Source organism: Periplaneta americana, chromosome 11 (genome assembly GCF_040183065.1).
Source record: "Periplaneta americana isolate PAMFEO1 chromosome 11, P.americana_PAMFEO1_priV1, whole genome shotgun sequence".
NCBI lineage: Eukaryota > Metazoa > Arthropoda > Insecta > Blattodea > Blattidae > Periplaneta > Periplaneta americana.
The window spans coordinates 36,798,334-36,818,988 of record NC_091127.1 but is presented as its reverse complement, the minus strand read 5'-3'; the positions used below and the strand labels follow the sequence as shown (position 1 = coordinate 36,818,988).

At 33.9% G+C, this 20,655-nt stretch overlaps 1 protein-coding gene across 3 annotated transcripts in view; it reads left to right on the top strand.

Moving 5' to 3' along the window:
- Positions 1-19,617, top strand: part of LOC138708934 (kinesin-like protein KIF19) — a 214,816-nt gene extending 195,199 nt beyond the window's left edge. For 2 of the 3 annotated variants that reach the window (XM_069839310.1, XM_069839308.1), the window contains exons 11-17: positions 4,400-4,613; positions 6,890-6,990; positions 7,165-7,226; positions 7,308-7,400; positions 9,465-9,617; positions 15,468-15,554; positions 17,910-18,366. In XM_069839310.1, coding sequence (XP_069695411.1) covers positions 4,400-4,613; positions 6,890-6,990; positions 7,165-7,226; positions 7,308-7,400; positions 9,465-9,617; positions 15,468-15,554; positions 17,910-18,003 — 804 coding nt within the window. In that variant the 3' untranslated portion in view covers positions 18,004-18,366. Of the gene's footprint in view, positions 1-4,399; positions 4,614-6,889; positions 6,991-7,164; positions 7,227-7,307; positions 7,401-9,464; positions 9,618-15,467; positions 15,555-17,909; positions 18,367-18,455 lie in introns of those variants that run through there. The other variant, XM_069839309.1, reaches the window with a different exon arrangement.
- The last annotated feature ends 1,038 nt before the right edge of the window (positions 19,618-20,655 follow it).

Here is a 20,655-nt window from a genome sequence, read left to right as displayed (position 1 = left end):
TTGCAGGGTCGTAGAAAAGGGGGAAATCACGTGACAGTTAATTAATTACTTAACGAGGCCCTTTTATTTAAGTTATTTTAAACAGTTGTATAATATTACGTAGACGTCCAATTCCTAACAGAAATTAATGTTTTCAGAAAAGAGCTAAGACAGCCCAGCTACTAGACTTTACAGAGGGACGAACAGAAGCAGGTGGGGGAAACCGGGATGTGACGTAGGCAAACGGACGACAGTACCTGTGTGAAAATATGATTCAATATCGAAAGCTCTTTCGTCACTGGGAAACACGAACATATTTCTGGAACGTACTATACTCACTAACTCAGTACTGCATACGCGGCCTCGGTTCTGTGTGGAAAACGAATGGAAGTTTACTAGTAGAAGGGGTGGGAGTGAAGTACATTAAAAAACTCAGATACAATAAAAATTAGATTAAAAATAAAATGATGTCCCTGTATAAGCCTTGTTTTAAGAAATATTTACCCTTTCGCCAATACAAATATTTCGATTTTCACCATTGACGTAAGCGTTCCACTCTAGAAATAATGCTCCAATGCTCATCATTAATTACTTTTCCATCATAAGCTTTGCCCATGGTGTGACCTACTTACACCAAGATAAAGAATAGAATTCTGGAGGGAAGGTAAAAGGAAATATTCTATGGAAACACATCAAAACACTGTTTCATGCACTACAAATTCCACTTAGACTTACCGGGATTTGATCTCTGACATGGAAAGGCGATGATGCTTTAGCCATTTGACTAATAACGTGACAATTTTAAAATGTTATTATTGTTTTCTTTTTCGGTTTTCTCTGCCTGAATAGAATTGTGTTATTTTTTAATTATTTGGAATTATATAGGATTAGTCTAAAACTCTAAATCATTCAGGGCTGTATTCATAGACATTCTTAGCGCATGATCAGCGAACTAACGTTTTTCGTATTCATAAACCAGTGTCAGCGATATGATATGATATGAATCCTGTACAAGTAATCAGTCGATAGCCGGGGCTAGTTTAGCACACTCATAGCGCGGGCTAGCGAAATGTCTATGAATAGCACCCTAAGAGTATTTAGACGATTTTGCAGTTCTTCTCTATTAATCATATCAAAGTTACATAGACGAGATATGCTTTGAAATAGAGTCGTACTGGTATACTAAGTTTTAATAATATACGACTATAGCTATAATGACTGCTGTATCGCAGTTTGTTAAAAAATGGTGATTACGTCATAGGAGCAAGAAAACTTTTATGTGTACTGACGCACTTTGCACGTTTTCTCCTCTCAGAAAATAAAGAATTGTACATTGTATGTACCTGTATTGTTATATGTAATCTTTTGCTGTTGTCCTTAATAATTTAGTACCGGTAGTTACTATTCGAGGCACTTATCCCAGGGTTTGCATCAAGTGCAGTAGGATTTTAAGAACAATAAAAGTCCTTAGTATAGCTCTTCCAGAAGAGAACTGAAGCTGGAAGCCTCGTGTCATAAATTATGTACCGGTACGAGAACAAAAGAACTGTCTGTAGAATTATATAATTCTAATTAATTATTGGCAATTATCTCGCTCAACTTTCCTTCTTTTTGAACAGGCCATATGACACTGCATTGGCCTCTACACTTTGATTAAAATTACTTTGTGATTGCATCGTAAGTGTATTCACAAGAAGTTACCACGGTTCCTATGGCAACAACAATAAGACATCAATATAAACACAACTCAACCAAGTTTTGGTATGCAGATTAATGCTAAAACATATATCCTCGGTTTTTACGAGTGAAAGAGAATAAGATTTTATGAAAAGAAAATTATAGGAGGTTCAATGAATCACTGAACACATAGCACGGGCCGCACCTGCTCCAAGGTTGTGAACTACTGTTGTCACGCCAGGAGAAGGCGGCTGAAGTACTTAGACGGGGCGGAGGGGAAACAGTCGCGCATGCGCACCGCGCTGTTCACTGCAATATTCCTGTTTCACAAACATCTACTGCACGTGTCTATGAGTCTTTGCGACTTTGTGAAAATAATAGTGGGGTTTTTACTGTAGTGTTTTATTAGTTTCAACAAGACAATTGTTTTCAGTACACCACAAATCTTGTATTGCTTTAGTTATCCTTTGCTTTTCGTGTTAATAGTGTTGATAATAATATAGTTAATAGAATTTATGTTATTGTATACTGTTATTTAGGTTTACAGCAGTTTTTTGTTTATTGTAAATATGTCGACAAAGAGGAAACAAGGATTGACAATCTATAGCGAAGAAGAACAACAGTGCCTTTGCATTCCTCTTACAAAACCTACAGCAAAGGTAGAAAAGTACTCTAATCTATCCACAAGAACAATACAGCGTATAAGGAATGAAATGAAAGACTGCACAGAAGGAAGTGCGTTGTCGACACCTGAGGGAGAAAAAAAATGTAAACGTCCAGAGTACCGAAACGCAAATGTAGATGACTTCGACGGGAGATTGACAAAAAAGATATAATTGAGAATTTTTATTTGAAAAAGAAAGAGGGCCCCCGGCGTAGCTCAGGAGATAGCGCGTTTGCCTGCTGATCTGCAGTTGTGCTCGGGAGTGAATTCGATTCCCGTTTGCGCTGACTACCTGGTTGGGTTTTTTCCGAGGTTTTCCCAAGCGGAAGGCGAATGTCAGGTAATCTATGGCGAATCCTTGGTTTCATTTCGCCAAATACCATCTCGCCAACAAATTCAATCGACACTGAAGAAGCTAGTAGTTATTACAGTGTCGTTAAATAACAAGTAAAAAAATAGTACCAAGCTGCAACAAACGTCTATCCTTTTACAAGAGAAAATTGATTTGAAATGAAAGACAACATTAAGACGAATACTGAAGAAAAAGAATTTCAGGTGGAAGAAGTGTGCAGCAAAAAAAAATGAGGAAAACACTGTAAATTAGAATACATGAAGATATCTACAGCAAATAAGAAAGCTTAGTAAAGTTGAAAAACCGATTTTGTATCTGGACGAAATGCGGATAGATAGGCCTACCAATTTAACGTTTCCCAAGTTCTGGCACGATAAAAATGTTACGGGAGTTTTGACTACCGTAAATGTGCCCAGAACACTCATTGTTGTTCATCAGGATGGGGGCGGTGGGGCTAATGGCTTTGTTGAGAGATTCGAATTAATATACACGGCTGGAACATAAACAGACGATTATCATGGACAGATCATGCTCCAGAAATTAAAAAAAAAATGTGATAATGATAGTCATAGCGACAACACCGCATCTTCCTTTATGTCTGACTCCGTTCCCGTGTAGCCAAGTAAGTGGACGAAGTTTTCAGGTCAGAGTGTAGCATAAAGTTCCCCCGTCCCGCCTATCTACTCCCCGCGCCAACTCGTAGCGCGAAGACATATGTATTGTAACTTCGACACATTCTAGCAATGAAGGGGCATTTCCGGACATAGATCTATTATTAAAAATTATTTCCTCTGTTGCCCAGCTATTACTTCACAAAGTTTGTGCCTCTAGTTTTTGTGCACTTTGTGTGTAATATATAAGTAATTTCTTTTATGTTATTTCACCATTTAATCTCGTAGGAATATATTATATCCTTATGTAAATACCGTATTTAAGGGGTTAGGTACAGCTTACAGCAGTAAAATTTTTGGAAGTATCCAACATTTTTTTCCTCCATTACCTTACCTTGTACAACAATGAAAATTGGTATATGTAAAACATTATGCTTCTGCTATATGAAAAAATATTTTTATGATTTAAAAAATTATTTATATTTTTTTCTCAAAATTCAAAATGGTGAAGCTTTTCCTTCATAACTCATAAACTTGTTAACTTTTTCATGTTCTCTCTCTTTTATTTTATTGCTGAAACTCATGTTTACAACATCATGCTCTTTAAACTATATTCCTTAATAAATATTTTTTTTTTTTATTTTGTGTTAGAAGAAAATACTGATATTTGACCATTTTTTTAAATTAATTTATTTTTTATCAGACAAATTATCAAAGATAGAGAAGTGATATTGCACCATATTGTAGATATGACATGCATAAATACACACAAAAAATTTCATCATAGAATGTTTGATAGTTTTTTAGTTATGTTGGAAACGCTTCATCACTGCACAGTGAACTGAATTTTGAAAAAAAAAAAAAAAAAAAAAAAAAAAATCCAAAATTTTACTGCTGTAAGCTGTACCTAACCCCTTAATAACATTAGTTAAATTTTCTATAATCAAGTTTTTGGTTATCTAATATATATATAAAGATTATTTATATCCTAAGATTGATATGCATGCCTATAGTACTCACTACCTTAAAAATAATAGTTGCAATATAATATAAAAATGTATTAGCGGTATTATTAAATCTGTGCTCATATGTATGTAGTCAATCTGCCTTTTGCAGGAGCTTCCATCACAGATCAGTTCAGAAGAGGAACGAGAGTTACTCGCCCTCATGTGTCGCGTCCATGAGCTGGAGGTGGAGAAGATGGCGCTCCAGAGTGAACGTCTTATCAAACAACATGAACTGAGAAGACGAGACCTTGTCATTTTGCGCTATGATCGCCAGCGTCATCTCTGTGAAGAAATCATCACTCGCCAGCGTCAACTGATGGAAGGTATGTGGTGTGATGTCTAAAATGTAAATACTAGAAAATAGTGTGATAAATTGTTTCAGTATAAACTGAAGAGGTACCAAAAGTTGCAACTGGTATACAGGGTGATTCAGGACCTCTGCAACAAACTCTGGGAATCGATAGATCTTGCAATGAGGATCGTTTTTCGTAAAACAACCCATGTTCTCCGATGCGTCGTATAGGAGCTATGCAACATCGGAAAAAAAAAACAGGTTTTAGTGACATTTACAGTAAATTATGAAATGAATTATTTCTTAAAGTACCCTTGTGGACAGGTTACAAGTGTCCTGTCATTTTGCTGCCCCATTTGAATGGAGCACTCTTCGGAACACGCTTCCGCTGCTCATGGAGAATGTACCCTTCAAGATGTGAGGGGACATGTGATTCAACATAACGTTCCAACGCACTTCAACCTGGTTGTACAAGCACATCTGAACAACATCTACAGGGAGGAATGGAGAGGGAGAGCCGGACCTGTTGTGGCCAGCGTGATCACCCGACTTCACGCCCTTAATTTTTTTTTCTTATGAGACATGTGAAGTAATGAAGTAATACACCACTCGAATTGACATTAGAGAGGAACCGACTATGCGAGTATTAGCTGTTTTTGATCAAATTTGACACGTGCCGATAACCACTGTTACTACAGTGTAATGAATGTAATCAGGTTCAGGATAGACACTTTGAACACCTGTAACTTGCCAGCAAATATACTTGAAAGATAATTTTCATAACTGTTAATGTCACTAAAACCTGTCTTTGTTTCGATGTCACTTAGCTCCTAAAATTGGTCATTTAGAAGATAGCATAAGAAGAGTACTGTTTAATAGAATGGATTTTTTTAATCATGGCATTTCCAATACTATTTCGGTGTATTGTCCACAGTGAACATTGAGCAAGAAAAATGTAGACTTTGTTTAATAAAGATGAAATGTTGTTGTTAGTAACTAATGCTGAATTCTTTGCAATACTTACTTACTTACTGGCTTTTAAGGAACCCGGAAGTTCATTGCCGCCCTCACATAAGCCCGCCATTGGTCCCTATCCTGAGCAAGATTAATCCATTCCCAACCATCATATCCCACCTCCCTCAAATCCATTTTAATATTATCTTCCCATCTACGTCTCGGCCTCCCCAAAGGTCTTTTTCCCGCCGACCTCCCAACTAACACTCTATATGCATTTCTGGATTCGCCCATACGTGCTACATGTCCTGCCAATCTCAAACGTCTGGATTTAATGTTCCTAATTATGTCAGCTGAAGAATACAATGCGTGCAGTTCTGTGTTGTATAACTTTCTCCATTCTCCTGTAAATTCATTCCTCTTAGCCCCAAATATTTTCCTAAGCACCTTATTCTCAAATACCCTTAACCTATGTTCCTCTCTCAAAGTGAGAGTCCAAGTTTCACAACCATAAAGAACAACTGGTAATATAACTGTTTTATAAATTCTAACTTTCAGATTTTTTGACAACAGACTGGATGATAAAAGCTTCTGAACCGAATAATAACAGACATTTCCCATATTTATTCTGCGTTTAATTTCCTCCCGACTATCATTTATATTTGTTACTGTTGCTACCAGGTATTTGAATTTTTCCACCTCTTCAAAGGATAAATTTCCAATTTTTATATTACCATTTCGTACAATATTCTCGTCACGAGACATAATCATATAGGATACTTTGTCTTTTTGGGATTTACTTCCAGACCTATTTCTTTACTTGCTTCAAGTAAAATTCCCATATTTTCCCTAATCGTATGTGGATTTTCTTCTAATATATTCACGTCATCCACATAGACAAGCAGCTGATGTAACCCGTTCAATTCCAAAACCTCTCTGTTATCCTGAACTTTCCTAATGACATACTCTAGAGGAAAGTTAAAAAGTAAAGGTGATAGTGCATCTCCTTGCTTTAGCCCACAGTGAATTGGAAACGCATCTGACAGAAACTGACCTATACGGACTCTGCTGTATGTTTTACTGAGGCACATTTTAATTAATCGAACTAGTTTCTTGGGAATACCAAATTCAATAAGAACATTACATAAAACTTCTCTCTTAACCGAGTCATATGCCTTTTTGAAATCTATGAATAACTGATGCACTGTACCCTTATACTCCCATTTTTTCTCCATTATCTGTCGTTCTTGGCAATAAAGCCATTAATTCTCTTCTTCTCTAATATTTCTGTCACAGTGAATTTAGGGCTGGACATCGCTGATCATAAAACTGCATTGTATTTTCTGCTTACAGAGGGCTGTGTTACGTTGCCACCTGACCTTCAAGAATTATATAGGATTTATCAGCAGGAGATTCATGCAGCCACATATTCAGATGCTAGTCCAAGTTATCAGGTACTGTATCGTAACTATTTTCAAGGACTTTTATGTTTCATTTAATTTCTTATATCCATAATTAGACAGTGCTGTTATATTTAAACATTATCTAAATCTGCTCTGCAAAAAATAATGAAGAATATGAATCGAACCCAGTACTTAGTGTAACGTGATTTTATGTCTTGCTTTTAGTCTGGAGTACCTTTCAGCAGCTATACTAGAGACAGAGAAAAGCTGCCACCAATTCACCCGAGGTAAGATGAAGAATCATCAGAGCTAAACATGAAATATGATTATACCAATGCAGGAACTAAATAAATAATTCTGGTTTCCAGTGCTGAGCCTCTCTTCCATCGATCCATGAGGTTCAATGCAGACCATGATTCGGATCGTGCAGGAAGTGATATCAGCATGAGGACACCGAACAGGTATGAAATTATCATATTTCGCTTAGTCAAAGTACAGTAACCACTCCGAAATTTCTATTTATTTAGTTAATGAGACCAACATGTTTGCAAAATTATGCAGTACAGTGAAAAATACAGTAAAGCCCCGTTTTAACATACCCGTTTTTAAGGAATAATCTGTTAAGTCCCAGCCAAATTACCATAAGAATAATGTAATTAATTCCCACTTTTAAGGAAACCCGGTTTAAGGGAAATCCCATTTTTAAGGAATACTTTTCAAATTGATTTTGTGATAATGAAGCCCGAAATATCGACTTGAATTTCAATAATCAACAGTACCAGCATTATACTTTCATGCAAGGTCTAAAGACATAAATTATAGTATATGACATATGATGCAGCAGCAACCTGTTGACTATGCTTTTAATTTTTTTTTTTTTTGTCTACTATTTATTATGAAGCTTGGAATTTTATTATATATGTTTATACCTCTATGTAAAATACTTTTAAGACTTGTGGTAATTCTGTGAGTAGACAAATGGATATGACTTGATGTTCTTGTTTGATACATGCGGTAGTCTGAATTCAATTTGAATTTTGCTTTGTTTTTATGTTATGAAAGACACTGTTTCTAGAATGTATATACAAGGCACGGGTAGAATTTTGAGTTCTCTAAAAATTGCTCTACTTTGCGACCTTATAGGTACTTGTTTCCTAATTTTTACAATTTTCTTCTGTAGCTTAAAACTTTCCGTAATTTTGCTTGTTGCGCCCCATAATGGTATGTCATACTGAATCTGGGAATGTATATAGCCAAAATACATAGATCTTAAAACTTCATTAGAGGTTGTTTTGCTTAAGGGGAGAGGATGGTATTTTTTAAAACTTTTTTCCTATTTGGTGTAAAATATTAATTTTTTGTATGCAGAGAGCTCATAGCTGTGGCAACTCAACCAAATAATATTATTTTGAAAAAAAAAAATATTTGGGGGCCCAAATTTGAAAAAAATATACCCAATGCAGGATTGTACTAAAACCGATATATCTAAACCGATTTTCAAAGATATATTCAAACAGTTTTTTGCAATGTATTTGCAAAAGCATGTTCTACAAACAGTCTGTAACAGAATTTTGATATTAGTCCCTACGTTTGTAAAATAAAGAATTAAAATTTAATAACAATTTTCTGATTTCCTTTCTTGCAAACAAACGGACGTATTTTTAAAATGAAATCAATTAACAAAATTCTGTTACAGAGAAAAGTTTCCTAATAGTCTAAAGAATGAGTGTTCTAAATTTCATGCATGTATCTTTAATAGTTCAGAAATTATATTCATTTTTGTATGGCAATGTAGCAAAAAAAAATGAAGTTATTGGAAACTGATAAAAGCGGGCGTGTGATTTAAAAATCCATAGCATAGGAAGTTTAAAAATGAAGTCTCAACATCCGATAAGGTCACAAATACCCACAAAATGTTATGCAATGCATTCCACACATATCAAAGGGTATTTTAATTTTTTTTTTTTTTTTTTTTTGAAAATTTAATTTCCCGGAAACAACAATAAAAGTGGGCGAGTGATTTAAAAATCCATAATGCAGGAAGTTTAAAAATGGCGACTCAACATCCGATAAGGGCACAAATACCCACAAAATGTTATGCTATGCATTCCACAAATATCACAGAGTATTTTAAAGAATTTTTTTTTTTTAATTTACTCGTTTTTCACCAAAAAATACCATCTTCTTCCCTTAAAATTCTGAAAGCATATATATAGTGGTTCAATTTTTCTATAGTTTTCTCAACATGATAGTTCCAGGTTAAAGCAGAGTCAATCCAGATGCCTAAGTGATATAGTATTAAAAGTTGTGTAATCAAGATGTATAAATTTGTTTCTTTGAATAGTAGCAGTGACGCTTCTCAGTTTGACACTTACCATGCTTCTTCTTTCATAAATACAGATATGGCATGGCACGACACTTTTCAAAGGCATTCAACAGCAGTCTCTTAAATTGGTGCCAAAGTCTGAACTGTTAAATAATGAACCGAGAAAAATATTAATTCTTGTTTGTTTCCTTCTTTCTAGTTCTGCAGGTTCAGACTACACACCTTCACCACTTCCTCCAATCCCAGGAAATTCTGGTATTGGTCGATTGGGACAAATCTCCTCTCTTCCTCCACCAGCAGTGCTCTTCCCTCCCATCACAGGCCCCAGCAAAGGCCTGCTTGATACTTCCAGGTACATCAGTCGCTATGTGTAATTCTCACTAGTGTTTCTTCCTTCTGTGCTCTTTCTTCTGTACTTCTAGGTGTTATACATAAATTAAAATAATAATTGCTGCCAATAAATATAATGTTATCCAAACTGAACTGTTTATTTAATTGCTACAGGATTGATATTATGTTGTGTGTTACAATTCATTGAAGAGTCTTGAAAACTTCTGCATAATTCTTATGCTGCAACATACCGAATGTGTCTCAAGCCTCCTGAATTTACAAATAGAATAATGTAGGGAATTTTTATGTAGTCTGGCCGAGTATCAACCTTTGATGAACTTGGTGAGAGAGTGGTAGATAAGAGAGGAAAGCCTTAGGTCCAGTCACTACTGCTTTGACGGATTTTCGTCCTGTTGCAATCTAATTTGGCTCGTTTTCTGCCTTTCCTTCTATGTAAAATTCGGTTAGTTTTCGATAGGTTTCAATGTAGCTACTCGTATTTATTATGTAGAACAAAGTACTTTTATCTACATTAGGAAAAAATCTACAAGAAAATTGCACAGAAAATTTAGAGAAAAGATTCTGCAAAAGTATCCGTCTATTAGGGATATTGTTCATAGATTTGTAATAGACCTGCATTCTCATGAAAACAACCGACCGAAGCTCACCAATCAGCCTTCGGTTGTGAAGAAAGCAGCCAGGTAATGATTCGTTCGAGTATCGGTACTTATAATCGATTGGTTGAAGCTTGTACTCAGTCGGTTGTGAGTGCTCGAGGTTGTTGCACTACAATTACGTCACCTTTCAATGACTGATACTCAAAACAACTTACGGTACCTAAGGAGGTTACCATTTTGTTTTAATTTGAGATAGCACGAAAAGAAGGATTAGTATTAGAAGAGGGATTTCATCCTCAGAGTGGACCAATGCCATAAAGATGTCCACAAACACTGCAGCAGTACGATAGGTGCCAGGTCGTTCCTTTCAAGATCAAAACTGTCGTCATCCAGGATGCAACGAAGTAGAAACCCTTAGACATGTTTTGGGTTATTGCCCTAAAGAAGAACTACTGAGGAACAATCGCCACCATAAAGTGAGAAGCTCCATCGCAACCACTCTTCGGAAAGCAAAGTGGGAGGTTTACGAAGAAGTGCTCTGCTTGGCTGAGAATGGGTCAACGGGAAGAGCAGACATTATAGCCATCGATCGCCAGAATCAAAGAAGCATCATTTTTGACCCCACTGTCCGTTTTGAGAAGAATGATCAACAAGCCAATAACGTTAACGATGAAAAGAAGTCTATTTACAACCCATGTATTCCTCACTTCAGTGAGAGATACAAAATGAATATTAATACTTGGGAAGTGAAAGGACTTCTTTTTGGCGCTAGGGGAACTTCATTTAAGTTAACCAAAACCATTCTCCTTTCTCTTAAATTTTCTAATGAGGACATTAACAAAATTTGTCTAATGGTATTGAGAGATTCATTATCCATTTTACACAGTCACTTGTATAATACTATGTAATTTCTTTTTCACTTCATTTCATTACTATTCAATATATTTTCATCTCATGTTTCTCTGAAATCAAATTGTACTTTATTTTTAAAATGATCATTGTTCCGTATTCTCTCCGCAATCATATTGTATTTTTCATTTAACCTCTGCTTTGTATTCTGGATCCTAGTGGTCAGCTGTAGATTTCGGCCAGATGTCCCGAATTGTGGAATTTGTTGTTGAACATTTAAATAAGGAAACATAATCTTTAAACGAAAGTACAGTATTATCAATAATGTCATTCAACATCCTTCTTGTCAAACTCATTTTATCAGTATTATGAAAATGTTTAATGTAGCTTAGTAAATATGTGATTGGGTAAAAAGAACAGAGATTTTGTGGTGGGTCCCAAATTTCTTCAAAAGCAGTATTTAATAAAAACAAACCGAATGTACAAGTTTATTTTACTTAAAATTTTTACAGTAGTTATAATAAGATGCACCTGATAGCAGCCAATGATTGACTTTGGAGCTATGTATGGTAAGGTGGATGCAGATTCTATTATTTCACATCCAACGACCATATCAAGAAATATCAAGAATAGAGCAAACAAAATTCGTGCTGAAGTTATTCCAAAAATAAAAGAATCTATCATTTATTTTTAAAATTAACAATTTTTGTGCAATCTTATCTAGAATTTTCTTCTTGTTTTCTTTAATGTATTTACTTTTGTCCTGTGACACTACGAATACAGTGCTGTTACAAAATATCACAAGTGTTCTGTTCAAATAGAAGATAAAGATCTGTTAGCATGTATACCTACTAGGTTCACTAATTAGGTGAGAGGGCATCAGGCAGTTTAACATTTCATAGCGTATACTGTAAACACATTGATCAAAGACAATTTTCAATCTAAGATAAGCTTCAAACGACTGAGACCAACCAGTCAATTGCGATACTTCGGTTGGGTGTTTTGCTTTCATGTGGAGTGAGTATACAAGCCAGCCTGCTACATATAGTATTCAGTGACTGACCGCACATACTGTCATGATACTTATGACCCTCGATCGGTTGTTTTTATTGGAATGCAGGCCTCTAATTTGTAATCAATTCTGGAGCTACAGTATATTAGATCAAAAATAGAAGAATTATCGACACATTCTTACCGAATAAAAGTTTTGTAACTGTGTGTGAAAAAATAAAAATTCGTGAGATGTCAGTGACAGGAAATTGATATTAACAAATCACCGTAAAGATTAATTTTTGGTCCTACAGAATATATCTTTTATGATAACAATGATTATTATTGTATAATTGCAGTCCAACTATTTATTAAGTTACTATAGCAACGTTTAATTGTAGTTGACTTAATAATGTTAACTGGTATATGTCGAACTTGGAATCAGGCCACAAAGGGAAAAACACTAAAGGAGCAGGATTCGATCCGGTGCTGTGGATTGAACTTCGGCGTAGCTCAGTGGTTAGAGCACTTGGTACGCAGCACCAAGGACTTGGATTCGATCCCTGGCGCCAGAGCAAATTTTCCTCCTCTAATAACCATTGTTAACAAATCAGTTCATACTGCGACAAAATTATTTTCAAATCATATAAAATATACATCATGCATTTCAAACATGTGAGTGATCCTGTTATGAGAGTGAGGTACTTTAATAATTTAAAGAAAAGCTTATGATCGTGAGCTCGATCCTTAGATATTGATGTTTTCAGATGAGACGTGATTTACATATACATACTTACATGCGTAAGTACACATATTCACATAATAATAGGCACCAGTTCACAGATTAGTATAGCCTATGGTGCATTCTAAACCAAGGTTACTAGGTATCCCATTTCCCATGGATTGTCCCCGAACTTTGCTTTTTGTCCCCAGATATCCCCAATTTTAAGTGTTAATTATTATAATTTTATGAAAATATTGTTGAATATCTCATGCCTGGAGTATTCATTCACTAGATAAGATATTTACCGAATGTATAATGCTAAGATGTCTTCCACAATTAGAAAAATTTGAAGAGACAGTCAATTATTTTTCTTCCAATGTAGATGAACTTCACCTGGGTGAAATAATAAATGTTGTAAGTAGTGTAAGAACGGGGCTACTGGCCCGTGAATGTGAAGGAATGTGAAGGACCAGCAGGACCAAATATGTTGGGTGGCAATAAACTATATCAATATCAAATCAAATAAAAGATCTCCTTTAATAACTTTGCTTTCCTAATACTTAGGAGCTATAACATCACCACAAGTAAAGTCATTGGCTATAGAGTTGAAGAACACGGGTTTTGTTTCTGGCTGGAGCGTAATAAAACTTCTCACATTCTGGTACCAATGCTGTGAAAACAGTGGGGCCCTGCTTTCCTGTTCTCTCGAAACTTTTGTGGACTGTTCTTGGGACATCTATGTCTTTCATTTAACCTACTTTTGTGCAGAGGGAACCAAAGTGACAAATAGATCCTTTTTGGTAAGTGAATAAATGCATTTTAATCTAATAAACACAACGTAGTTTTTATTGATAAAGAATTAACTTAAACAGTTATTTTCAGGCTAACTACAACAGCTTTTTTTCTCATATTCCTTTTATTTCTAACTCTAAGGAACGGATATGCTTTCAGCGCGATTTATTTTGATGGTATTGTGTTGAAATGTAAACGAAGTATACTGGTACAGTAGTTATTTCCAATTGATTCAATGCTTAAAGAGTGTCGTGTTATTGGCAGGAGCGAAAGTTGTGGCCTGCCGCTCTGTCAGTTAATGTACGATACTTATTTCGTTAGATCGGAGCATTAACTTAGTACATGAATGTCAGATAATGTTGTTGAGGTTCCAAGTTCAAAATCCGTCTAATTAATTCCTATTCTATTTTACAGTTACAATAATTATTTTGAGAAGATTAACTCCATATTATGTAGATGAAATTTTGGGGGATCATCAGTGTGGTTTTAGGCATAATAGATCGACTGTTGATCAGATTTTTTGTATTCGACAGATATTGGAGAAAAAAATGGGAGTATAAAGGTACAATACATCAATTGTTCGTAGATTTCAAAAACGCTTATGACTCCGTTAAGGGAGAGGTTTTATATAATATTCTTATTGAATTTGGTATTCCCAAGAAACTAGTTCGATTAATTAAAACGTGTCTCAGTAAAACATATAGCAGAGTCCATAGGCCAGTTTCTGTCAGATGCTTTTTCAATTCACCGCGGGCTAAAGCAAGGTGATGTGAAATAACAATTAGTAATAAAGATAAGTGACTGTCAAAAGGATTTCTTTTGCAGGACTCATGACAAGCTAATGGCATAGCTACTGGCAGTTAGAAGTGTCACTTAGTAGTAATGTTTTAAATCAGGGATACAATATTTTACTGTTCGCTGTAAAATAAGTAGCATGGGCCCGGGCATTCATTAATCATTGTATTAAAAGATTAATTCCAACTATAACTGTGTGTTCATTTATTAGAAAGCATCCTAACCTCTTTCTTAAAAATTATTTGATTCTATCAGTTACATTCCTCTTCATATTTCATTATTTTTAAATATATGCACAAACAAATTATAAATAGCCTAATGCCAGTACAGTTATGTTCTGGCTGTAGGAAAATTTCATTCCGACTTCTGTAACAAGATGATCATTTAAATAATAAATTTTAACTTATAATGAGGTTAGCTAAATAGTGTTAATAGACTAATAAAATAATCTTCATAATAGAAATGTCATTCTCATAGGTACCAAATCCCAAGAAGTTAAAGGTCAAAAACAAATTAAGTATGGTACTGACACTATTTCGAAACCATTTTCTTCCTTAGTGAGAGTTTTTATAGGTACCAGTAATCAATCTTCTTAATGTATCCAGACATAAAGTCCACTATAGTCCACTGTAGTAAACTAACATTATCAGTAAAATACTAAATAAGAGATGTTATTAAAAATCAGAACTCTAACGGCAGTGATGAAGACGAATTTATTTAGTGCATTGCACCCAGCTTGTAAATTTTTATTTTCTAAAAATGTAGAATCCCAGGTGATAGGGATTTCACTGGTTTTTGGTACATGGAAAATAATCGTCTTTCTTCGCAGATTTTTTGTCTTGTTTCTATAATAACTTCAGAGCAAAAATGACATATGTGTAGCACCTCGGATTCTTTACTTTAACCCCTTCGTTTTCTGTAGTCTAAAGTATAATTTTATGATCTCATGTATATTGCCATTGAGATTCGTACAGTAAAAAATTCTGTGAATACAAAATTAAATTATATCACACTCTGTGTTGTCTATCTGTATTGTTTACTGACATGGTTCGTATTATATATTTTAGTAAAGAATTGACTTATTTTTACTGATCTGAATGGGCAGGTCTGAAACAATCCCGTCTGAAGAACCTCAAAGAAATGCTGTACCAGTACCTGTATCTCGACTCCCTCGGCCTCTCACTAGGCACAGGTAGGTACATGGCATGAAATGTGACCAGATAAACACATGTTTAATAGTTATAATTACATTGCGAATAAGTTTTGTTACAAACAGTTGGCAGAAAATATAAATAAAATATTCCAAGATCAATTACAGATTTCAATGCATTCAGATGAGTTAATAAATTTTTCAGAGAAATTCATTGCCATCAAGGGTCATTCATAACCTCCACGATTGAATAAGCAAAGTACAAAATATAATAATAGGTTCTAATTGTAAATTATCATGCTTATTCTATTTTGTATTTCAGTTTATTCGTTTGTCTTTTATTTTCAGTTTCTTTTCTCTTTCTCTTTCTTTTTATATTTATAAATGCAACGGTTTTGTACACAGAATAATTTGTTTTATGTTGTTTTCTGTGATTACTAACTTTATTCTCACTTAGTATATCGGTATTCAAATTGGAACTTACAGATAAACTCGTTTATTTAGCATTAGCCTATTTAGTCTTACAAAATGCAAGAATTTTTAATTTGTAGGTATTGATTGTGTTTTGTTACTGTTCATAATAAACCATTTTTGTGCCATATACTTAAAATATCGGTACCAGTATATAAATCTTACATACATACTCATGCAATATCCATATTATTTTTATATTATAAACAGGATTTCAGAAACATTAACGAGTAGTAACAAAATACAAACAAAATGACGTATTTTTATTTTTATTTTTCAAAGTTGGTAAATTACCGGTATTTTTATTCTTCTTTATTCTTAGGAAATATGTATAACAGCAAATGAGGCGTTCAGAGCTAAAGTGAATCAAGTCTATGAGACGTAGTTTTGAGATAATAGGACTTAAAGTTAACTTGCTTTTGATGTTAATTGATGCAACGCTTTGGTGACTTGATCCAAAAAAGAATAATTAGAATAATAGTAGGGAATCGTGTAGGACTATTTTCAAGAAACTACAAATAATGTCCCTGGCTTATCACTATATTTTTTCATTAATAATAATCTTCCTCGTATGTAATCGTGAAAGCTTTGTAACTAATTCAACAGTTCATAGCATAAATAGGCGTAAAAAATAACTTTCATACTCCATCGGCAAGTCTATCATGCTATCAAAAAGGAGTGTGTTATATGGCAGTAAAAATTTTTAATAGCCTTCCTATCGATATAAAAAAATGAAACTCAAAACATGAAATTATTTAGGGCCAAATTAAAGATGTACCGGTACCTAATTTCTCACGCCTTCTATTCTGTAGGTGAATTCATGACATTCAACAACATTTCATGAAATTGATACTAAAACTGTGTGTTGTACTAGTAGACTATATTGTAACCTTCTTCTGTACCTATATAAATTAAGACTTCATAGTAGTACCTATTAAGTTTTTGACTTGATCCATATTCTAGCTGTGAAGCAATGTATGAATACCATGGAATGTTAATAAATACAATACAATACAACATCATGAACAAATAATTTGAGCCTGGTGCCACCTACCGGCGAATTCTTGGAATGAAGACTTCATCCATTACCGGTACTGCTCAGAAAAGATGAAACTTCAGATAATCAGAAAATGAATTAAACTCAATTTATGAAAATTTGTGCTTGATCCACGCCTCAAATAATGTTATGAAAAAAATTGATAATTAATCACTTTCATATCACATTAATGCTGGAAATTATTTATAGATTATTTATAATATTATCAAAACACCTGTGAAAAATGTTAAAATAACTATTCTTTTTATCATTATATTATAAAAACATAATTTTATCAAATTAATTTATGCACACTGAAATGACTCGGATAGCATTCTATATTCACTCGAATATTTAAAAATCAGTTCTATTGAATGTTCACATTCATATCATTTGAAATAGGAATAATAGATTATGGATTAAGTCTACTCTCTCACAGAAACAAAAATTGTTTCCATAGCAACCTTCATGACTTCTGTTTCACGTACTGTTATTGATCAAACAAAACCTTTAATGTACTGTAATTTATTGTAGGAAGGCGTGAAATTTAGTTGGCAGTGTTAGCAAGTGTTAGTACAAAAAAATCCACTCACTATTTTCCTCATAAGAAATAGATACCGGTACTTTAATCGAAGTCTACAGAGTAAATTCTGATTTGACAAATTATAGTCTTTAAAAATTTTGTGATACCGGTATGTATAAGTAATGTATTATTCACTATCACTGAAGACAAAACAGCAAGATGATGAAAAGTGTTAGATTGGGTATTAAATATTCCCTAACGTTTATTTTTATATGTAGACGTAAAGTCCAATTGACTGATAAGCAATTTGCAGTACTGTGACACAGTTGACTTTGGTTGATAAACAAGGTGTAATTAATTGTTTCAGCCCTCATGGAATGCGAAGATCTGCTAGTGACGATAATTTAGCAACTTCCGAGGTAAGCCAAATTAAAATAATGTTTATCTTTGCAACAATGTAATCATAAGGACTTTTCGCCTTCCAAGATTTTTATAAGTCCAGAATTTGCATTCTAAATTAAATGAATATCGATCATTAGATAATATTACGAGATATAAAGAGCTGGTCGAATCTTGCCTTTAAATTTTAAGGATTGTGTGCTTGGATGTGTATGTCTATATAATTTCCTAATAAATATTTTTAAAGACCGTTTTTTAACGGAGTTTGGAGAGTAATAAAACTGACTTTTTACTTGAAATTCAATTTTTATTGTACTATCATATTTAAAAGGTTAAACAGAATAATTAATAAGTTTTAAGCTGTTAGTAGTTCTGACTTTAAATTAATTTAATTCATTTTGGTTGTGACAAATACACAGAATAAATCAAAATTAAACAATAGCAACAGTAACATTATTGTTGCTGTTAGTCTTTTACATATTTCATTAATTGATTCTTATTAAATTTCATTTAGATGCATCCCAGAACATCATGGGCAAAATAATGGATAATATATAGATTCAACAGTTCTTGGACCTATAGGACCTGAATTGCTGATTCAGCAGCCTTGAACACTTCAGAGAGAATTGTTATGTAAATTAATGTAGTATTTATGTAAGGTATTACGAATAAAATATTTTTTTGATGTTACAAAGAATATATTATAACAGTCTAGTACATATAGTCACGAAACTTGAGATTTTTTGCATTTCTCGCGATACAGTACTCCAAGTGGCTAGCGACTAGGAATACTAGGAACAATAGACTGTGCCGTATTTCGCATTGTTGTGAAGAAAAGGAAAGTTTGTGTAAACTGTGAAATATTCGTTATCAGTTGTAATAAATGTTAATGGCTAAAATACAATAATTGGAATAATAATATGGGACAAGGAAAGACGTTTGTAGTGCTATAAATTGTAAGAAAAAGAGGCCAGAGTTCTCCTTCCGAAAGATCCAGCAAGATTAGTTTATAAAACAAAAAAAATATATATATTGCTTTATTTAATGACGCTCGCAACTGCAGAGGTTATATCAGCGTCGCCGGATGTGCCGGAATTTTGTCCCGCAGGATTTCTTTTACATGCCAGTAAATCTACTGGCATGAGCCTGTCGCATTTAAGCACACTTAAATGCCATCGACCTGGCCCAGGATCGAACCCGCAACCTTGGGCATAGAAGGCCAGCGCTATACCAACTTGCCAACCAGGTTGATAGTTTATAAAACATGCTATATACTTCATTAAAATAATAAATAAACCTTTATGTATTTAATATTTCAATAATGGAAGGAAGGTGTTAATTTTTCCAAAAGAACACGATAGCAAAATTATAATACACTTTGACATCTGCTAGGGAAGGGGTCTGTGATGAGGTGATAGTAGCGATCCTAGTGAATAGCAACTAGCAATTTCAACTGTCAATGGATGCATATTTCCTAAGTATTGAGCTTCGTGACTGTATGTACGAAATCTTATCCTAAATTATGATTCCGATTCCTCACCATAAGACTTTTTCTTGCTTTACGTGGTGTTAGTTTTCAGGATCAGAAGAATTCTCTAAGAATAACATTAAAATCACAGTATTACATATTTAAAACTTAAGACTATCTAATTAATTCTTTTTGATATAAAAATGTGTATTTCTAAAACCGTTTGTCAGTTTTAAATATTATTTTCTAGTTTCAACATTAATTTGTTGCTTTAATATTTCCGAAAATATAAAATTGTTTTTCCAAGCAATAACAATAGTGTTTCAATTTGTGTATGTTTCAATTCTTCTGTGGCAGATTACAATTATAAAAGTGGATACAGCTGAAGTTACATGAAGTGATGACCAACTTCATCTTGAACTACACTAGAGATTAATTGTCATCTGAAAAAGACTTTGAGCTGAATTTTTGGTAAATATCCCAAAATAAATTACACATAAAAATAACTCGATAACATAAATGTAGCAAAATAGAAAATATAGTATCTAACATACAATTTAATTGAAATAGTATTTTTACGTCGTAAAATTACGTCTAGCGAACACTAAAACACTCAGAATGAGAATAACATATTAATTAATATACGTAGTGGTGGTAGTAATAATTGCTAACAGTGGTTATGGTAGTAAATAATATCTTCTGGCATTAATAGACGCAAATGCATACTTAAAGTTTGGTTGTCTTATTTAAATAATAGTAAAAGATATATTAGTGGTACATAGCACTGTTTTATGATTATTCGTAATTATTAGTAATTTATGTATCAAGAGCGAAATGAAGATGCTTATAGAGATAGGTGTGGGGTTGCTGCCAAGGGTGCAAATGGCCCGAGGTTTAAACATGAAATTTCGCCAAAGGTTCATACATTATTTTGTGGCACACTAGTCCGTAATTGAATAAATTAAAACTTTTTGATAAGAGTTTTAATACATCTTGATTACACAACTTTTAACACTATCACTTCAGAATATATATGATAAGACTTTCCTGTGTTAAACTTCAACGTACCTCGTTTACATGTTTCGACCTATTTATGGGTCATCTTCAGAACTGGTCGTTGTTGGTCTTGGCACCTCTTGTTCTGTTTCCTGTGAGGGTGTGTTCGTGTCGTATAGTGTAGAGTCAAGGAGTGTTTGTGTTTTGAAGTTGAGTTGTGTGTTGAGAATTTCATTGGGGTGTGTTTTCG